The sequence below is a fragment of the Marmota marmota genome, unplaced genomic scaffold (assembly GCF_001458135.2).
Source record: "Marmota marmota marmota unplaced genomic scaffold, marMar, whole genome shotgun sequence".
NCBI classification, from domain to species: Eukaryota; Metazoa; Chordata; class Mammalia; order Rodentia; family Sciuridae; genus Marmota; species Marmota marmota.
In genome coordinates, this window is record NW_026000241.1 from 9406622 (window position 1) to 9423197 (window position 16576).

Sequence of the window (16576 nt, forward strand, 5' to 3'; positions counted from 1 at the left end):
GCCATTACTGTCCCCGCCCATCCCGGTTCCCCCACAGACTCTACCACAGACTCCGCTCCTGCTCAGCGGGCCCAGAAGTCACCCCTGGCCTCTGTGAGCTGGTCTTGGAACTTAGGCTTCCCCAGTGATTAGTGAGAAAGACAAACCCCAAACACCAGTTCCAAGAGCCGGGCCGGCCGCGGGGCCAGAGGAGCCCACCCTGTGGAGGCTCAGGAACTAGCTCAGGGCCCTCTAGTAGAGGAGCACAAGTCCCCGAATTCCTGCTTGCACAGTCCTTAGGAAGCCTCGTTTCTGGCACAGCTCGTCTGGACTGCCCAGACTTTAACTTTGCAGGACTCCTGATGCCCCAGTTTCTCCCTTCTTCACAGAAGGGAACGGTTTGTTCTTCCAGGCTGGTACTCAGGGCATGGCCCATTCACTGTACCCATTGTTCCTTGTGCCCAGGTGCACGGCCTCATGGTAGCCTCTAAGTGATCTTTCTGGAAACCACCCGTTTGACGGTTTGAATTATCTCTATGGCTGCATTGGACGGGGACGAGTCCATGCTGTTGGAACCTAGGCTGGGGAGTATAGAGGGAGAATGGAATTTTATTTTTATATAAGTAAAGCACATGTGGTTGACACTTTACCCACGTGGCTTCCTGTTAATGCACATATGTCCTCTGATGCCCCTTATCACTCTTACTTCGTTGTTCCTATTGGTTATCCCCTCCAGGGGGGGAAAAAAAGAGCACTTGTTGACACTGCTTGTGTTGGCCAGAGCCTCTCTGTCCCTCTGCTTGTCTTACCACAGCAGTTTCCTTTCCCGACTGGGAAATGGGTCAGGGGATTTTTAGGGGCAGAGGATCAGGGCTTAATCTGCTCACTGCCCTCCTGTGCTGTGTGCCTTGTGGTCTCTCCTGCAGCAGACTTAATTCCCCTGCCATCTGCCTGAGACTGGAAGCATTGGTGGCAGGGGAGGGGGCAGTTGTCAAGCTTTGGGTTTCTGCTTTCAGTGTTCCCACCTTCTGAAATGGGGTTGAGTTGAGTGGGTGGCACTTGACCCTCTGTGACAATCACCATTCTTAAAGTATTAAATGCCTCATATTTGCTGTGGGCCATGGTTATTATCACCCTGGAAATCAAAGTGAATTGATTAGAAGCCTCTGAAAAGCTCTTGCTTTGGGAGACAGAGGTTATCTGCTTGTGTTTGATGTGTTCATCTTTGTGTAGTGCTTCATTTGTTTTTAAAATTGTTTTCAATATTTTATTAAGAAAATAGATAAACGCAAAACCTTTGAAAGAATTCTATAAAGAACATCCACATATTCAACTCTTAGTATTTTACTTCAGTTACTTTTGCACTTGTTTGAGAGATTTTGGGATGAACTTTTGGCTGCTACTTTGCCACTTGAGGCAGGTTTGGTGCACTAGCATGGGTATAGGGGCCCGATTTTTAGTCTAGTCCTTTAGGATGGCATGGTCCCACATATGTTTGACAGGAAAAACCTGTAACAAAGCAAGATCAGAGAGGCTGGTGGCTTTCACCCCTTGCTGGTCATTGAGCCTGTAAGCTGCTGCCTCCAGAACACAGGATAGGTATTCAAGAAATGGCAGTCCCCTGCCTCCAACCCCCATTCTTAACTTCTCTTTATGAGACAGGTTTAGCTGATGGGTAACTTATATTTTCTGGAGATTCCAAAGACAAGACTTTGGTAGCCCAGAACCGAGTGTTTTTAAACATGAGGCAGAGGAAGCATGTCATCTAGGTATGGTCTCTTGGTGGAAACTGGTAGAACTTGGAGTTTACATTAATCACAAGCAGCAGGTAAGGGTCATTAACTGGAGTTTGTGACTTTAGAGGCACCTGTAAGCAGAGATATGTTGATTATGGTCATATTGACATCTGCTCACCTAGTAACTGCTGTGTTCTTGTCTTACTCAAAATAAACAGTATTGGAGCATCTATGAGCAATTAAATAAGCCAGTTGGTTAGGATTGGAATGTTTCTGTGTGTCTACCCATGGAAACACTGCCTACTTACTTGTTATTTTTTGATGCATTCCTAAAAATGGCTGAAATAGCTGTACCATCCTGGCCCTATGGCTTTGGGAAAAGGAGAATAGCAGAAACTGTACCTGGTTGGGCAAAAGGAGTTTTCCCCTTCTTCTCCCACATTGGATCCTGATGATTTTAGCGACCATCAATGGTCCTTCCAGTTCACATGGTTTCTGTGGCCCACGGACCTATTTTCATTTGGACTAGATCCCATTTGCAGGGACAAGGATGTGTACATCATAGTGGTTCTGAGGAAAGACCTAATTTGGTTATAGTACTGGAGCCTTGTGGTTATAAGTCTAGGGCCCAAGGGCATATCTGGCCAGCCACCTTGGAAGTTTGGGGTACTGCACCCTTGGTATAGAGCAAGAAATCAAGTTAGTGGATCTCTTAGTATTCAGAAGAAAACCTTGGAGCAAAAGAAAGTATTCCAAACAAGCCCCCAGCATTCATGAGGGTAGTCCAAGGGAAGGATTCCCAGAAGAGTTCCAACACAGGGCTGGACAGTCAAACCAAAGGTGGGAAGTTATAATGGAGCTAGAAGGAATTTCCTAAAGCTGAACCTGTAACCTTAGGTGCTTTCCCAGGGAGGAGACACCTAGAAACCTGAGCCAAAGTTAGCCATTGAGAATGTCTCTTCTTCCCCTTTCCCACCTCCAAGGATAATAATTCTTAATCATTCATTATGAGGGAAGGTGAAGGGTTACCTCCCCACATTACACCTGGAAAAAAACAAGGTAGGAAGAGGTCAGATAACTGCCCCAGGACAGACAGATTGCCTGAAAATAGTTTGCTGAGCTAAATATATCTGAGTCCCACTCAACCATGGCATGATCTTCATCAAATTATTTGTTGCTTAATAGGTAAAGGAAAGTTCACCTGACTAGTTCAATAGCCAAAATCTGAATAGGGTCCAAATTGACAGAACTCACCACTGACAAAAGAGAAGGCACACACCTTGCCTATTGCCATAGCTCCAGCCTCAGACCATCCTGGTCTTGCTTGGCCCTGCCCTCTGCCTACATAGCCTCATACCCTGCTCCTCTGTGTCCAGGTTGTGTGCTTTCCTTGGCTTGCTTCTCTCCAAGGAACACAGCAGAAGCCAGGCCCAGCAACATCTCCTCTCCACAGCCTGCTTGGGTCATGGTGCAGAGCCACACTTCCAGGAATGGAAAGAGACAGGCCTGGAGAGGTGTGTTATTATTCTAGGCCGCCACAACAAAATGCCACAGACTGGATGGCTTAAGCAACAGAAACTTATTTTCTCACAATTTTAGTAGTTAGAAGTCCGAGATCAAAGTATTGGCAGGTTTGACTACTGCCAAGGCCTTTCTCCTTGGCCTGAAGATGGCTCCCTTCTCGCTGTGTCCTCACCTGGCCTTTCCTGTGTTCAAATATCCCTGGTATTTCTTTTGAGTGCATAAAGTTTCTCTTCTTATAAGGACACCAGTAAGATTGATTTAGGGCCCATCCTCATGGCCTCGTTTAATATCAGTGGCCTTTTTTTTTTTTTTAAGTAGATTTGGTGGGGTTTTATTTATTTATTTTAATTTAATTAGGTTAGAATGCATTTGATTCATGTACACAATTGCAGCACAACTTTTCATTTCTCTGCTTGTACACGATGTAGGTTACACCATATGTGCAGTCATACATCTGCATAGGGTAATGACGTCCATCTCATTCCACCATCTTTCCTGCCCCCATTTCCCCTCCCCATCCCTCCCTCCCCTTTGCCCAATCAAAGTTTCAGTTGCCTTTTTAAAGGCCCTCTCCTCAAAATACAGTCACATTCTGAGATATGAAAGGGGGTGGAAAGAGGGGAGACATAAGTCAACTCTTAACAGAAGGGTTGGGTTACAGATGGAGTGGTTTATTGTTGTCCTGGATGGGCAAAGGCTTGGGTAAGACTTCCTTAGGGACCAGACTGTAGTGTGTATTCCCTCCCATCCAGGATAACACCAGAAAGACCAGAGGAGAGGTGTGGGGAGCATAAGGCAGAGCTCAGTCTTGACAGAGGACACAGAGCGTCTGAACCCAGAGTTAGGGCCCTGGCCACTTCAGGGCAGCCCAGGCCAAAACACCGCTAGGAGAAAGGAAGGGGGAGGGACCAGAGGATGGACCTTTCAGCCCAAGGCTAAAGGGCCTCACATGCCAGGTTAAGAGATGTGGAACCCAGATCTGACAGCAGTCACCTGAGCTCTCAGCACAGCTGTGGGCTTTTTATAAAGTAGGGGTGGAGATACACACTTAATTTGTCCCTAAATTATTCCTGAATCATATGATTCCATTCACTTTTGGAATAATAGTTCTATAAGATTCTCATAAAATGACAATATAATATCCACCATTACATCAAGATTTTTAAAATAAATCATTTTAGTGAACATAAAAATAACTTGTGCTGAACAAAGCAATATTTAAAAATAAGAAAAATTGAATTTTGAAACATAAATTTGTTCCCCACATTTGGGAAAATTATGATTTACATTTTTGGTGCATTTCTATGCCTCACAGTTTAGTTTGGTTTGTGGAGTGAGGATCCATGTTTTGTTTTGTCTAACTCATTCACTCATGCAGCAAGTAACTTACTGAGGGCTTTGTATGTGCCAGAATCACATGAGATGTGAGGGAAATAATGAACAGCATTGGAGTTTACAGACAGGTGTGAAGAACAGAAATTAAACAAGAAATTACTGGGGCAATGAACAGCCCCAAAGTTGGAGAAGGAGACCCTAAGACCCTGCAGTGGCAGCTCCAAGTCATGAGCAGAGAAGAGCTTGTGCCTTGTGTGTTCGCTTGTTTTCATAGAAGCACTGATCAAGCCTCAAGGGATTTTTCTCAATTGTAAGCTTATTGGGATATGTATTGTCTGTTTCTGAGCATAAGTTCCTTAAAGGCCAGGGCTCCACCCACCGCTCCTGATCATAGCTGTGGCTCCAGCTGTTAGATCAGAATAGCCCCACTATTTTTTTTAGTGTCAAAAACACACCCCTTACCTGCCTGGCACTTTGTTAGCATGTGAGCTCTTAGTTCAAGAGGTACCTCAAGGCCTTGTTCATGGCTTTGTCAAATCTTATCAAAGATAGGTCTTAATTCATACTGGGCTAGGCTGACCCCCTTGACACTCTGGTCAGGAAAGTACCTGGAGCACATGATTTTAGAGATCTGTCATCTTCCCCCACCTAGGTGGGGTGTGTCCTCTTTGGGGCAGGAGTAGATGAGCCAGTTGAGTTTTCAGTCATTTATGCTGCTGTTTTGGTGACACCCAGATTTTCAAACCTTTTCCATCACCTTTTGGGTATTTTCTCTGGGTTTTCTAATGGCAGAACCTTGGCCCACAGCCCTAAGTACAGATGTGTGGCCCCTCCCTCAGGGCCACTGCCCACCTTCCTTCAAAAAGATAGTCAGCTTTTCTCAGGTTCAGAGCAACCCCTTTTGGGTTCGGATCCTCTTGACCCAGTTCTCCTGTGTCCATGGGCTGGAACCATGGCCAGTTTTGTATATGTACAAGGGAGTGACCAAGGAAGCAACTATAGTTGATGGGAGGGAGGAGGCCAATATAAGATGCAAAAAGCAATAGCAGAGTCCCAAGTCCTCACTCCCTCATTCCATATAAAAGAGAGAAGACTCAGTTAGCAAGGAGCACTTGGGAGAGATGACGCAGGCTGCAGTTGCAAACATTTTAATTATAGGTCCCAGGGGTTGGGTCACCCAGTGAGCCTCTATTCACATGTGCCAAAGTGCTTGCCACCGGCCTCTGGTACACTCCTGAGGACTTGCCACCACCCTCTTCAAGTTCTGGGGAGGGCAGTCTGCCCGCCCACCACATTTCAACACCTAAGCAAGCAGCATCTCCAGGCCTTCAAAACTACAGGTACCAGCCAAGTGTACCCCTTTCTATGGGTGGTCGCTAGATAGATGCTATTGGGTGTATGGAAGCAGGTCAAGGCAATGGATTCTTCCAGAAAGGCTTACTGCTTTTCCACCTGTCTTTTTTTTTTCTTTTTTGGTCGGGTAGAATTTACAAATGGTATGCTTCACCTTGTTTGGAACTGGGAAGGAGTCCACTGAACATGTTCTCTCTGGGTCAGTTCTTGGCTATTGTGTTGGGAGCAAAAGTTTGAAGTCATGGCAAGGCTGACTTGTACTCTCCTCTTTCCTTCTGATTGCCTTTCTTATGTGGTTATTCATATACAGTATTGCTTCTGCCTGATCTAGTTCCTGGGCAACATTGTGAATATTAGTCATTTGCACTATAGTGTCATTAAGTCTACATGAGTCAGTTAGTGTCTTTGACTCTCAATTTGGAACTAATCTGCTGTGTCTATTGTGTAAGGCATTTAAGGCATATAGGCAGGTATAAGAGTAATTTGGGGGTCAGGGAACGGCCTTCACCTCTAAAATAAGACCAAAGCCATGACTAGCATCTTGGGTACTGGTCCCAGGTAATAAATGATAATTTTTTTTAAAATGCATGTAGTCCCTTTTCCTCTTTGTCAGGAGATTGGATGTTTTGGACATTCGGGATTAGGCTTAAACTTTAATTTTGAGTTGCTGACAAGAAAATCCAATATTTCCAAAGATTTTATGAAACAAATAACTAATACTTGAAAAAGCTTTCCAGAGACAGTGGTAAAGGATTTTATGTCATGCAACAAGGACCTTGGGTTCATGGAGGTGACTTGTACTTTGGAGGCCCTGAAAGGTATGGGAGCCCTGGAGTGTCCCCATCCCTACTGCTCCCTGAAGCATACATGGCAGTGTGTATGGAAACTTAGTGTCTCCCAAATCAGGAGAGCAGTTTGCTGATGGATTGTAGATGTCAGGATGGAGCTGGTTCATAGCAGAAGTCCAAGGTCCCTCAACCAAAGAGCATGCTCTCTACAGCACAAGAAACTTGACCATGTGGGCGAAACAGTAGTATCCCAACCTGTGCCTTTCCTTGGTGAATAATGCCCCAGATGGAGGCAGAGGAAGAGGTGAGTGTTCCCCCAAGGGAGCTTTGATTTTACTTCCAGAATCCCACAGCCTTGGTGGAAAAGTCCACTGTGACCCACAAGCGTGACAGCCAGTTTCTTAGAGTTCATTACCTTGCCAGTGACGCAGGCTCATTGAAAAATGAGCTTGTGTAATCAGCGGCTGGGAACAACTCAACCCATGACCTGGGAACTTGATGCCAGCTAAACACGCTATTGCGAAGGTCAGGTCAGACAGAAGGCCTCTTGGCTCAGGCTGACACAAGGGCAGTGCCACCAAAGCACCAAGAAGTCTTAAAGGAGCATGTTTCCATCTGTGTTCAGGCTTATCTCACCAAGATGCTGGCTTGGTTTCTACACATTGTTTCCCACAGTCTGACTCCAAATGGGGCTGGTTTCCAGGAAAGCCAGCTGGTGGTGTGGTTCCTGCATTGTCCCAGCTACAGCCGGGATGAGTCAGTCAGCATTGTTGCTGCCCTGGCCTCCTTCTCAAGCTCCACCCACTCCCAAGTGTGCATCTCACCACTAGTGTTAAGTGTGCCCACAGGCGCAGTGGGCTTCATTTGATGATCATGGGGGATGGGTGCGTGCATCTTCCTCCATGATGAGTTCTTCCCAAACTGCAAGGTCCTCTGAGTTGCCTCTCCCAGTAAGAGGAACAGCCTTCACTTTTGCTGCACCCTCCATTGGCTCCTCCTCTCCTAGGCTCTTATCAGGGACCTCCCATCTATTTTTCAGGCTGGCCCAACTCAGTGGCCATCACAGATTATCTGTCAACCCTCTCCCGCCCCCAGGCAGAATTAAATTAATTCTCTGTCAGTTCCTATCACATGTTAAAAAACTCATCACAATGCTCACTGTTTTTAAGATATAATCTAGTTATGTGAGTTTTGACAAATACATGCTTGTCAAGCATATAGTCATGTAACCGCCAACATAATCACGACACCGGACAGAATTTGCCTCCCCAGACTTTCCCTGTGCCCCTTTGTAGTCATTCCTTTCTGGCCCCTGGCAGCCACTGGGAGAGATCAGATCCCTGCCCACATTTTGACTTTGCAAGAACATCTATAAATGGGATCGAAAGGAGGTAGCTTTCACAGTGGCTTCTTTCACTCCGCATAATGCATGGGAGGCTCACCGAGGCTCATCGCTGTTGTGGGTATCCATGACTCACTCCTCCTCTTGCTGAGCACTTGTGAATTTGTCCCCGTACCCATATCTCTGCATGGGGCCCCTTGTGCCCACTGTGTCCGGATATCAGGATATTTTCCTGTTGTCTCCCCTGGGGCTGGACTGTGCCTTGAATGCCTCTGTTCCCCAGCTGGTGCACATGTGCCAGGGCAGTGAGTATCCATGGTGAAGACCCTGATCCCTGCCTTCCCAGGAGGGTCACCGTGTCTGCCTGGGCTTCAGGCCTTCTCTGCCGAAGTTGAAGGAGCTTGGGCTCTGACTCTCTATAGGGCTCTGGCTGGTCCCTGCCAAATCACTGTTCACAGGCGACCTAGAGAGAAGCCCTGAGATGGGCAGGCAGGCTTCTCATGAACCACCCCTGCCCTCAGTTTGATGCCCATGGTGGGTGGTGCCAGCACTTGTTGTGGGAGGGAGGTCTCCATTGATCCCCTGAATCTCTGCTCTCTGGAGCTCGGAGTCATGAGTTACTGGGACTGTGGTACAGGTGTGGGCCTGGATACCTACCCCTCCTAGGGCAGAGAAGCCCTCTCTCTTCCTGCTTTGTTTTCACTGACTCACAGCCGCACTGGCTTGTTAGTTAAAAATAGGCGCTGGGCATCTCAGTCCTGTGACAGGCCTCCTCTTTCCCTGCTGACACAGGAATGCTTGTGTAAATATTTGGAGTTGCTCATGGTTGGGGCCATTTCTCTTCCAGGATCAGGGAGATGGCCACTGGAGAGTGAGAATAGCAAATGCTAGAAACACTCAGGGTGACATGTTATTTGGGAGACACTGGAGTTGAGGGTGGTTTCTAGGAGCCAGTAGAAGTGGTTGGTCCTTTGTAGAGGTCACAGGTTTGAAATCACACTGAGCAGAGTTCAAACTGCTCCTAACTCTCTGAGGGTCAGTTTTTCCCTTATAAATGGGGATGAAATTATCTATTCTACCAGTGTGATTGTGAGAATTAAAAGTGATCATGTGTGTAAAACACATACCAGGACGTTGCATTGGATGTCTCATGGAGAAATTAGAAGTTCTGAAGGGACTTAGGAGTGTCAAATGCATGCCCGGACCTCTTTTCCATGAGCTCACATCTCACCGTTTTGGTGTTCAATCACTACTGTGTCCTTAAATCACATTAACAGCTGCCCACGTCAGGCTAGTAACTCAGGACTCCCAGCAGGAGAGGACGGTAACTAAGCTTAAAATAGAGACAGGTCCCTTGATTGGTACAGGAGATGAACAGTCCCCCGGATGACAGGCCAGGTGGAGACTGCAAACCCCCAGCCACAAGGGAGCCTCCTTCCTGCCCAGCAACCCAGGCTGTCCCTGGTCCAGAAGCTCTGAGGGTATGTGTCCTCAGTTCCTCAACCCCCCAGGGCTGCCTACCCAGAGTTACTGGCCTGGGGGGATGTTGGGTCTGTGGGAGAGAGTGCTCTGGCAGAAACTGGCACCTTAGGCTTTGGGGAGCTGTACAAATCTGGGTTGACAAGGTCTAGCTGTTGTATGAGGGGCTGGGGGACCTGGCAGGGGGAGGCATTTTTAGGGGTGGCAAAGGAGGCAGTCCTGAACGAGAAGAGGGGGAGGTGAACTCAGAATAAAACGAGCTGTACTATTTGGTTGATCGTGTTTCTTGTTAAGCCCCAAACCAGGTCACTGTGCCTGAATGTGTGTCAGAAGCAAAACGAAGAGAGTCCACAGAACAAGACCTACTCAGGAAGGTCCTATCGAGGAAAAGCACCAAATGGGGTGACATTGTTTCCAGAGCAGAGGTCCTCTAATACTCTGTGTCTGTGACCGCTTCCTCCAAGCAGGTGGCACCATGAAGTCTGACCACTGCTGACCAGCCAGCCCCAGAGCACCAAGTTCCAACCTTCCTCCAGACCCACACGGTCAGGGAAGGTGGACTCACCATGGCTTCCACCAGCGCCGAGAGCCAGCTCCAGAGAATCATCCGCGATCTGCAAGGTTCGGTTGGGTTACTGGGCTACCAGGTTGATTTTGAGGGACTGCGGCTGCACTTCTGCTCTTACCAGTTGAATTCAGCCCTTTCATCTTTGTTCACACCCAGAGTAATTGGAGCCCTTGGGACACATCACATTGAAATATTTGGGGCTCGGATATCTACCCTGTGAGAGACTGGGAGAACTTGCTTGGCGCTCCTTTCAGAGCTCTGTAAAGCCAGTTTGTAAACAAAATCAAATACCGACTCCTGCCTGGGTCTTATTTCAGTACTAGTCTTTGGCTGAGTCACAACCTCTGGGCTCTGATGCAGTTGGCTTCTTTGCTTTGAATATTCTCCCTCTGAGCAGGAAGGCCAGATACCTGTCTGTCTTGTTTTGCTGCTGCACCTAGTCCTAGCTGGCAGATGGCCCTTTGCTTGTGACACCAGGTCTGGGCCTGCTTCTTTCCAACTTCCCCAAATGAGGAAGTTGGACTGTGACTGCAGCCTTCCTGCCGAGAAGGGCAGGGAAGGGGATGTGGATCAAGCCTCAGGGAAACATTACTTCTCTGTTGGCCACAGATTCAAGTCTCTCCCTTTCAGATGATGTGCCAAGGGTCAGAATTTGGACACATTTCCCTCTTTCACCAATCACCGGGTTGGTCTTGCCAGCTTTTTTTGGAACTCCAGCACTTTCGCTACAACACAAGCTGAAACTGACCACTTCCTCCATGTTATTGAGTCCCGATGACACTTTCTGATAGGTCATAGACCCAGGTTCCTAAATGGACCCAGGTCCCACCCCCATCAGACTGATTCCAGTGAGCAGTCTCTCATACCAAGGGCCACTGGCCTAGTGTAGCTAGAGTGCAGGCCACAGTCCTCATTGTGAAGGTCTAAGGTCAATAAGATAGAAATCACTTTCTCAGACATATTGCCTCTTATTTATAGTGCTTTTGGCCTCAGATAGCTAATTGAGCATCCCTTATTCAAAATGTGGATCGGGAGTATTTCAGACTTCAGATAGTTGGGATTTTGGAATATTTGCATAGACTTTACCAGTTGAGCATCCTTAATCTGCAAATCCAAACTCTGAAATGACCCCCAATCCCAAACTTTTGAGGGCCATATTTGTGGATTAGGATGCTCAGCCTGTAATTACATGGCATTGCATATGCACACAGGACTGTCATGCACATGTCTTATCTGAGTCCTCACATTTGGTCCTGTGAGGTCAGTGCCATTATTACTCCCATTTTGCAGATGAGGAAACAGGCATAGAGAGATTATGTAATTTACCTAAAGTCACACAGCCAGTGGTGAACAGAACCCAGGTTTGCACTACCAACAGCCTGACAGTAGTCTAATCTTTTAACCACACAGTCTGCTCTCTGCTAAAATGTTAGGTGCTTTTAAAAGAAAAATCTATAGAGATGCAGAGAAAATAAAATGACAGCCTTTGCAAATCTGAGTTTGTTGCTGACTTTCAGAGATTTCTCCACCAAGAAGGAATCTTCTCTGTTTCAGTCTCTGTTCTCAAGGATATCTGTGGGACCCAGAGGTCCTTATTGGGAGGGAAGAGAGAAAAAGACAGGGCCCTCAGGCTGAGCTCCTGTCCCATCCATCATCTACGCCCTATGCTGGCTAAGTCTGGTCACCCCCAGCCAACCCCTAGGTTGGTCTCCATGTCTCTACAGAACCCATAGAGCAAGACTTTTTCCTTTTCTCTGCCAGGAAAGGTCTTGACAAGCCCACAGGTTTACAGCACTCACTTGGAGTAGCGCGTCCTTAGCTGAGACACTCTTGTGTGTCACACCGTGCAGCTTCTGGGTGACAGTAGCTGCGTGGGCTTTGGAGTTGGGCAGGCATTCCAGGCTCTGCCTTTAACCCTGGAAATCTCTGGACAAATCCCATCACCTTTCAGTGTGCACTTGCTCCCTTTGTGTGCCAGATGGGTTTGATGATGACACCTCAGGATTGTTGAGAGAGTCAAATATGAAGTTTTCTGTAAAGCTATAATTATTCATAATTACTACATTTGGATTGTCAGAGATTAGAGCTGAAAATTTCATATCCAAAGGCTCCTTCTTGCAAAGTTTCAGGAGTTCCCAGAACTGAGTGTCTGCCCAGCCCGCAGAGGAGGAAGAATAGAGGAGAAAGGCTCTGGCTCTCAATGCCAGCTGTAGCAGTCACTCCAAATAGGTCACAACTGGACAATAATCACTTGTCCTAAGACTCAGTCTCAAGAACCTGTCTTTACCATTTGCCGACTTTTGCTGATTGGATTTTCAGCCAGCTCAGGCCCAGCTACTATCCTGGGCAGGTGTGTTTAAACCATGGTGCTGGGGGCAGGGGTAGGGGCTTCTTTTCTTTGAAGAGTTATCAGAGAAGAAGGGAGTTTTGTCCAGCACATCCCAGCTGTCTCAACTGAGCAAATGTTTCCCATATCTAAACCAACTCCATCATTTGACGGTCCCTTTGTCCCTCGGCAGAGGCAGTGAGTGAAAGCCAAAGGTAGGTTTCCCTCCTTTCCAACAGGGAAGTCAATTATCTTAAAAGTTAAGAGGTGCACTCTGAAGTCAGAAAGCCCCAGAGAAAAAGCAGGTTTCTTAAAATGGGGATGATAATATCAGATTTCAGAGATTCAAAGTTGTGATTATTTTTTTCACATTTTAACAATTCTGAAGTTGGGATGCATCCTAAAAATCAGTTGCATCTTGAATTTGTTGAAATAGAGCAACTCTGGCTTTGCAGTGTTGTATAAATGAGAAATGTGTGCAAAGTCCTGGCCCTTCTGAGGCACTCAGTTAACAGATATTGCTGTCATTGTTATTACCTGTACTATTATTTGTGCCTCTAGGGTGTTCTGAAAGCCTGCACTTAACCTGAACTGAGCAGTAGGACTATAGTGAATGCAATGGTCTGTACCCCAAAGGTTTAAGTGAAGGGAATTTGGTCATCATGTAACAGTATAGAAAAGTATTGGAACTTTTAAGAGGCAGGGCCTAGTGGGAGGAGGTTGGGTCCTGACAACCCTCAGAAAGGATTAATGCTGGTGTCTCTGAGTGCGATGAGTTTTACAGGAGTGGATTAGTTCCAGTGAGAGTGGGTTGTTAGAAAGAGTTAGTCTGGCCCCTTCCACTATTGTTATGAGGCAGCCAGAAGGCCTCCACCATTGGGCAGCCCAATGGGCCTGCCTGTTCTTTGTCTTTTAGCCTATAAAACTGATACCAGGTCTTTATGTCCTTCTCATTTAATATAACATTATAAGACAAGGATTGCCCTATTTCAACAAATCTAAGGTGTTTAGATTGATTTTAAAGGCGTATCCCAATTTCAGAGACGTAAAAATGTAAAATAAATAACCTAACCTCTTGGTTTATAAAAGTAACCAAGCCAGGTATTTTGTTATAGCAACACAAAACAGACTAAGACAGTGAAGAGCAATAAATATGGCCAGAATAAAGGATAAAACATTCTGGAAGTCAATATTAAGGGACTAAATGGTTCATTCACACATAAACATCCCTAGATATTTACATGCCCTTTACATTTCTAGGGTTGCTTGCTATCACTAATCTCTCCTCTTGCTTTCTGGGTTATTCCCACCCCTTTCTCTGACTTCTTTCTCTTTCTGGTCACACGTTCCTGTTTGTTGTCTTTAAAGATGCAGTGACAGAACTAAGCAATGAGTTTAAGGAAGCAGGAGAGCCCATCACAGATGACAGCAACAGCTTGCACAAGTTTTCTTATAAACTTGAGTATCTTCTGCAAGTAAGTGACACCTGTCCTGTGTTGATTTTGGCAATGTTGTCTCTTGTTTCCCTCTTGGGTGACTTATCGGCATTGAGGATATGATACCATCAGGAATATCAACAGAGCCATTAAGCCAACAGTTAGACTCAAGGTCAAAGACAGAGCTCAGTCCTCTTCTTGTGGTTCTCTGGGGAAATCAAGGTGTTACTCCTTAGGGTGGTTTTGGAATTGAGAACATTCTTTAGAAATGTAGGCATCTCAAGGCAAGTCACAAGGCCACTGTACAACAAGGATCTTAACTTTAGTGCAGTTACATGGCCCTTTGAGGGTCAGTGAAAGCTGTGGGTCTCACCCCAAATAGACGTGTATGTGCACACCCAGTCACACAGGCAGTTTCCAAGAGTGTGAGGACCCTCTAAGGATTACCTGTAGGCCCCTGTTTTAGAGTCTTGCTGTACCACGTGTGGGCCAAGACCAGCAGCACCAGCCTCACTGGGGAGCTGGTTAGAACATTCCTAGTTTCCACCCTGACCTACTGAATCAGGACCTCCCAGGTTGGTACAAGAAACTTTGTTATTTTTAGCATAATTGTGGTATAACTCTTGTGCCTGCTTAGTTCATAAAGCACTCTAGAGAACAGCTGTAGATGTGGAAAAACACTGAAATAAGCAGAAAGGAAATGAACCTGAAATTATTTTAGGGTAGTGGTATTAGGCATTGTAATTTTTTGTTTTGTTTTGTTTTGCTTTGCTTTTTTCAAATCTGGATTTCTCACACCTTGCTTCCATAATCAGGGGAAAAAAAAAAAAAAAAAGCTCTAATAGGAAGAATCAGAGGAGGAAAAGGCCTGGGGTTGAGGGCTTGCCTTCCTTATGCCTTCAACTACTTCTTTGCTTGGCTTTACACAAATACTTATGGACTTTTGTTGTTGTTGTTGTTAAGCCCATTTTGGTTTGAATTTGAAATGATTCAGAGCTGACATTTACTTGAATTTTTTCTATATTGAAACTTAAAGATTTGAGTAACTGGGATAAAATGTCATCGCCACATTTCCCTAATTTGGGGCATAGTTAACATTCTTCAGGTTGACTCAAGACTCTTTGCTTCTATTTATCATGTGTTGACAGCAACCAGTGATCTTCCACTTAACTCTCTGCACAGAAGTCCCTTCAAGGGCTAAATCTTTCATTACTCCTGAATCTCACTAGTTGTATGACTTTGAGCCAGTCTCTCATAGCCTCAGTTTCCTCATCTAAAAATTGGGAATTAACATACTCTTATTTTGTGATTAATATATCTTGGTTTGTCTTAAATAAAAATAATGTCAATAAAGGGTGTCCCCCAGTGCTAAAACCTGAGAAGCTCTTTGTTATAGTTTATCATTTAAATGGTGGAATGAGCAATAGGGGGTTTGGGCCCTTTCTGTGTCTCTTTTCCAACCCAGTTCGATCAGAAAGAGAAGGCCAGCCTCCTGGGCAATAAGAAAGACTACTGGGATTACTTCTGTGCCTGCCTGGCCAAGGTGAAAGGAGCCAACGATGGGATCCGATTCGTCAAGTCCATCTCGGAGGTAAGCTGAGAGGAGTAGCAGAAGACCCCCTGGCTTCCTCTGGGTGAGGTTACACAACCTTGCAGAGACCTCTGCCGCCAATTGCCAAGTGCAGACATGGGGGTTACAGGTGAAGAAGTAACAAACCCGGCCAGGCACACTCGGCACCCACTGTTAGCTTGGCTCAAGCCTAGGGAACCACCTAAATGAGTACCTGCCAGGCAGAGGGGTTGCTTGGTCCTGAACATCTCCTGGCAGGGAGGGCCATTCACATTGTAACTCTCTGCTCATGGTACCCTTTGGAGGTATGTCTCTACCTTTAAACATAATAATAATTTAATTCTTAGAGTTTGCTAGGCTGCTTTCCCTACAGTTCACCCAGGGAACTTGGATCGAAAGGAAGAGACTGAGGTTGGATCTCAGGAACATTTCATAGCATGCTGGTGTGGTAAGCAGCATCCTGCATCCAGAATGCTGTGGCTTTCCATTTTACAAACCTCCTGGGCAACAAGCACGCACACTCACACTTGACCCACACACTCACAACCTCTCCCTTTCCTCCTCTCTCCCACCCCTACCCCCAGCGAATGTCCCTCCCTCTCATGAGCTAGTTCATCCAGAAGTGAAGCCCTGAGCTTTGGGGCAGGAGGTCCAAAGGGTCTGTGCATTTCATCTTGTCAGCATCTCCAGAAAGGGGGAAGTCACTTTGAAGTCAGCACACAGGCTCCTTGGCGGGCCTCCTGCAAAGGCTGAGGCACTGGGGTTCTGAAAAGAGCTGCCCTCGCCCAGCCATGCCAGCTGGAGCCAGGGTGTTTCTTCTTATAGAAGATGATGGCACCAGATACGCTGACTCCAGGGCCTGGGCATTTCCACCAGCTGCACCCAAGATGGAGAGCAGTGTTTTTTTTTTTTTAATTTTTTATTGTGGGTTGTTCAAAACATTACAAATTTCTTGACATATCATATTCCACACTTTGATTCAAGTGGGTTGTGAACTCCCACCTTCACCCCATACACAGATTGCAGAATCACATCAGTTACACATCCATTGATTTACATATTGCCATACTAGTGTCTGTTGTGCTCCGCTGCCTTTCCCATCTCCCCCTCCCCCCTCCAAAAAACACCAAAAAAAAACAA

General features: G+C 46.2%; 1 protein-coding gene across 2 annotated transcripts in view; it reads left to right on the plus strand.

The window, feature by feature from the left end:
• Fyco1 (FYVE and coiled-coil domain autophagy adaptor 1) overlaps nucleotides 1–16576 on the plus strand; it is a 76905-nt gene that overhangs the window by 254 nt on the left and 60075 nt on the right. The window contains exons 2-4 of one of the 2 annotated variants that reach the window (XM_015489374.2): nucleotides 10004–10157; nucleotides 13799–13905; nucleotides 15332–15457. In XM_015489374.2, the coding sequence (XP_015344860.1) occupies nucleotides 10103–10157; nucleotides 13799–13905; nucleotides 15332–15457 (288 nt within the window). In that variant the 5' untranslated portion in view covers nucleotides 10004–10102. Of the gene's footprint in view, nucleotides 1–10003; nucleotides 10158–13798; nucleotides 13906–15331; nucleotides 15458–16576 lie in introns of those variants that run through there. The other variant, XM_048794982.1, reaches the window with a different exon arrangement.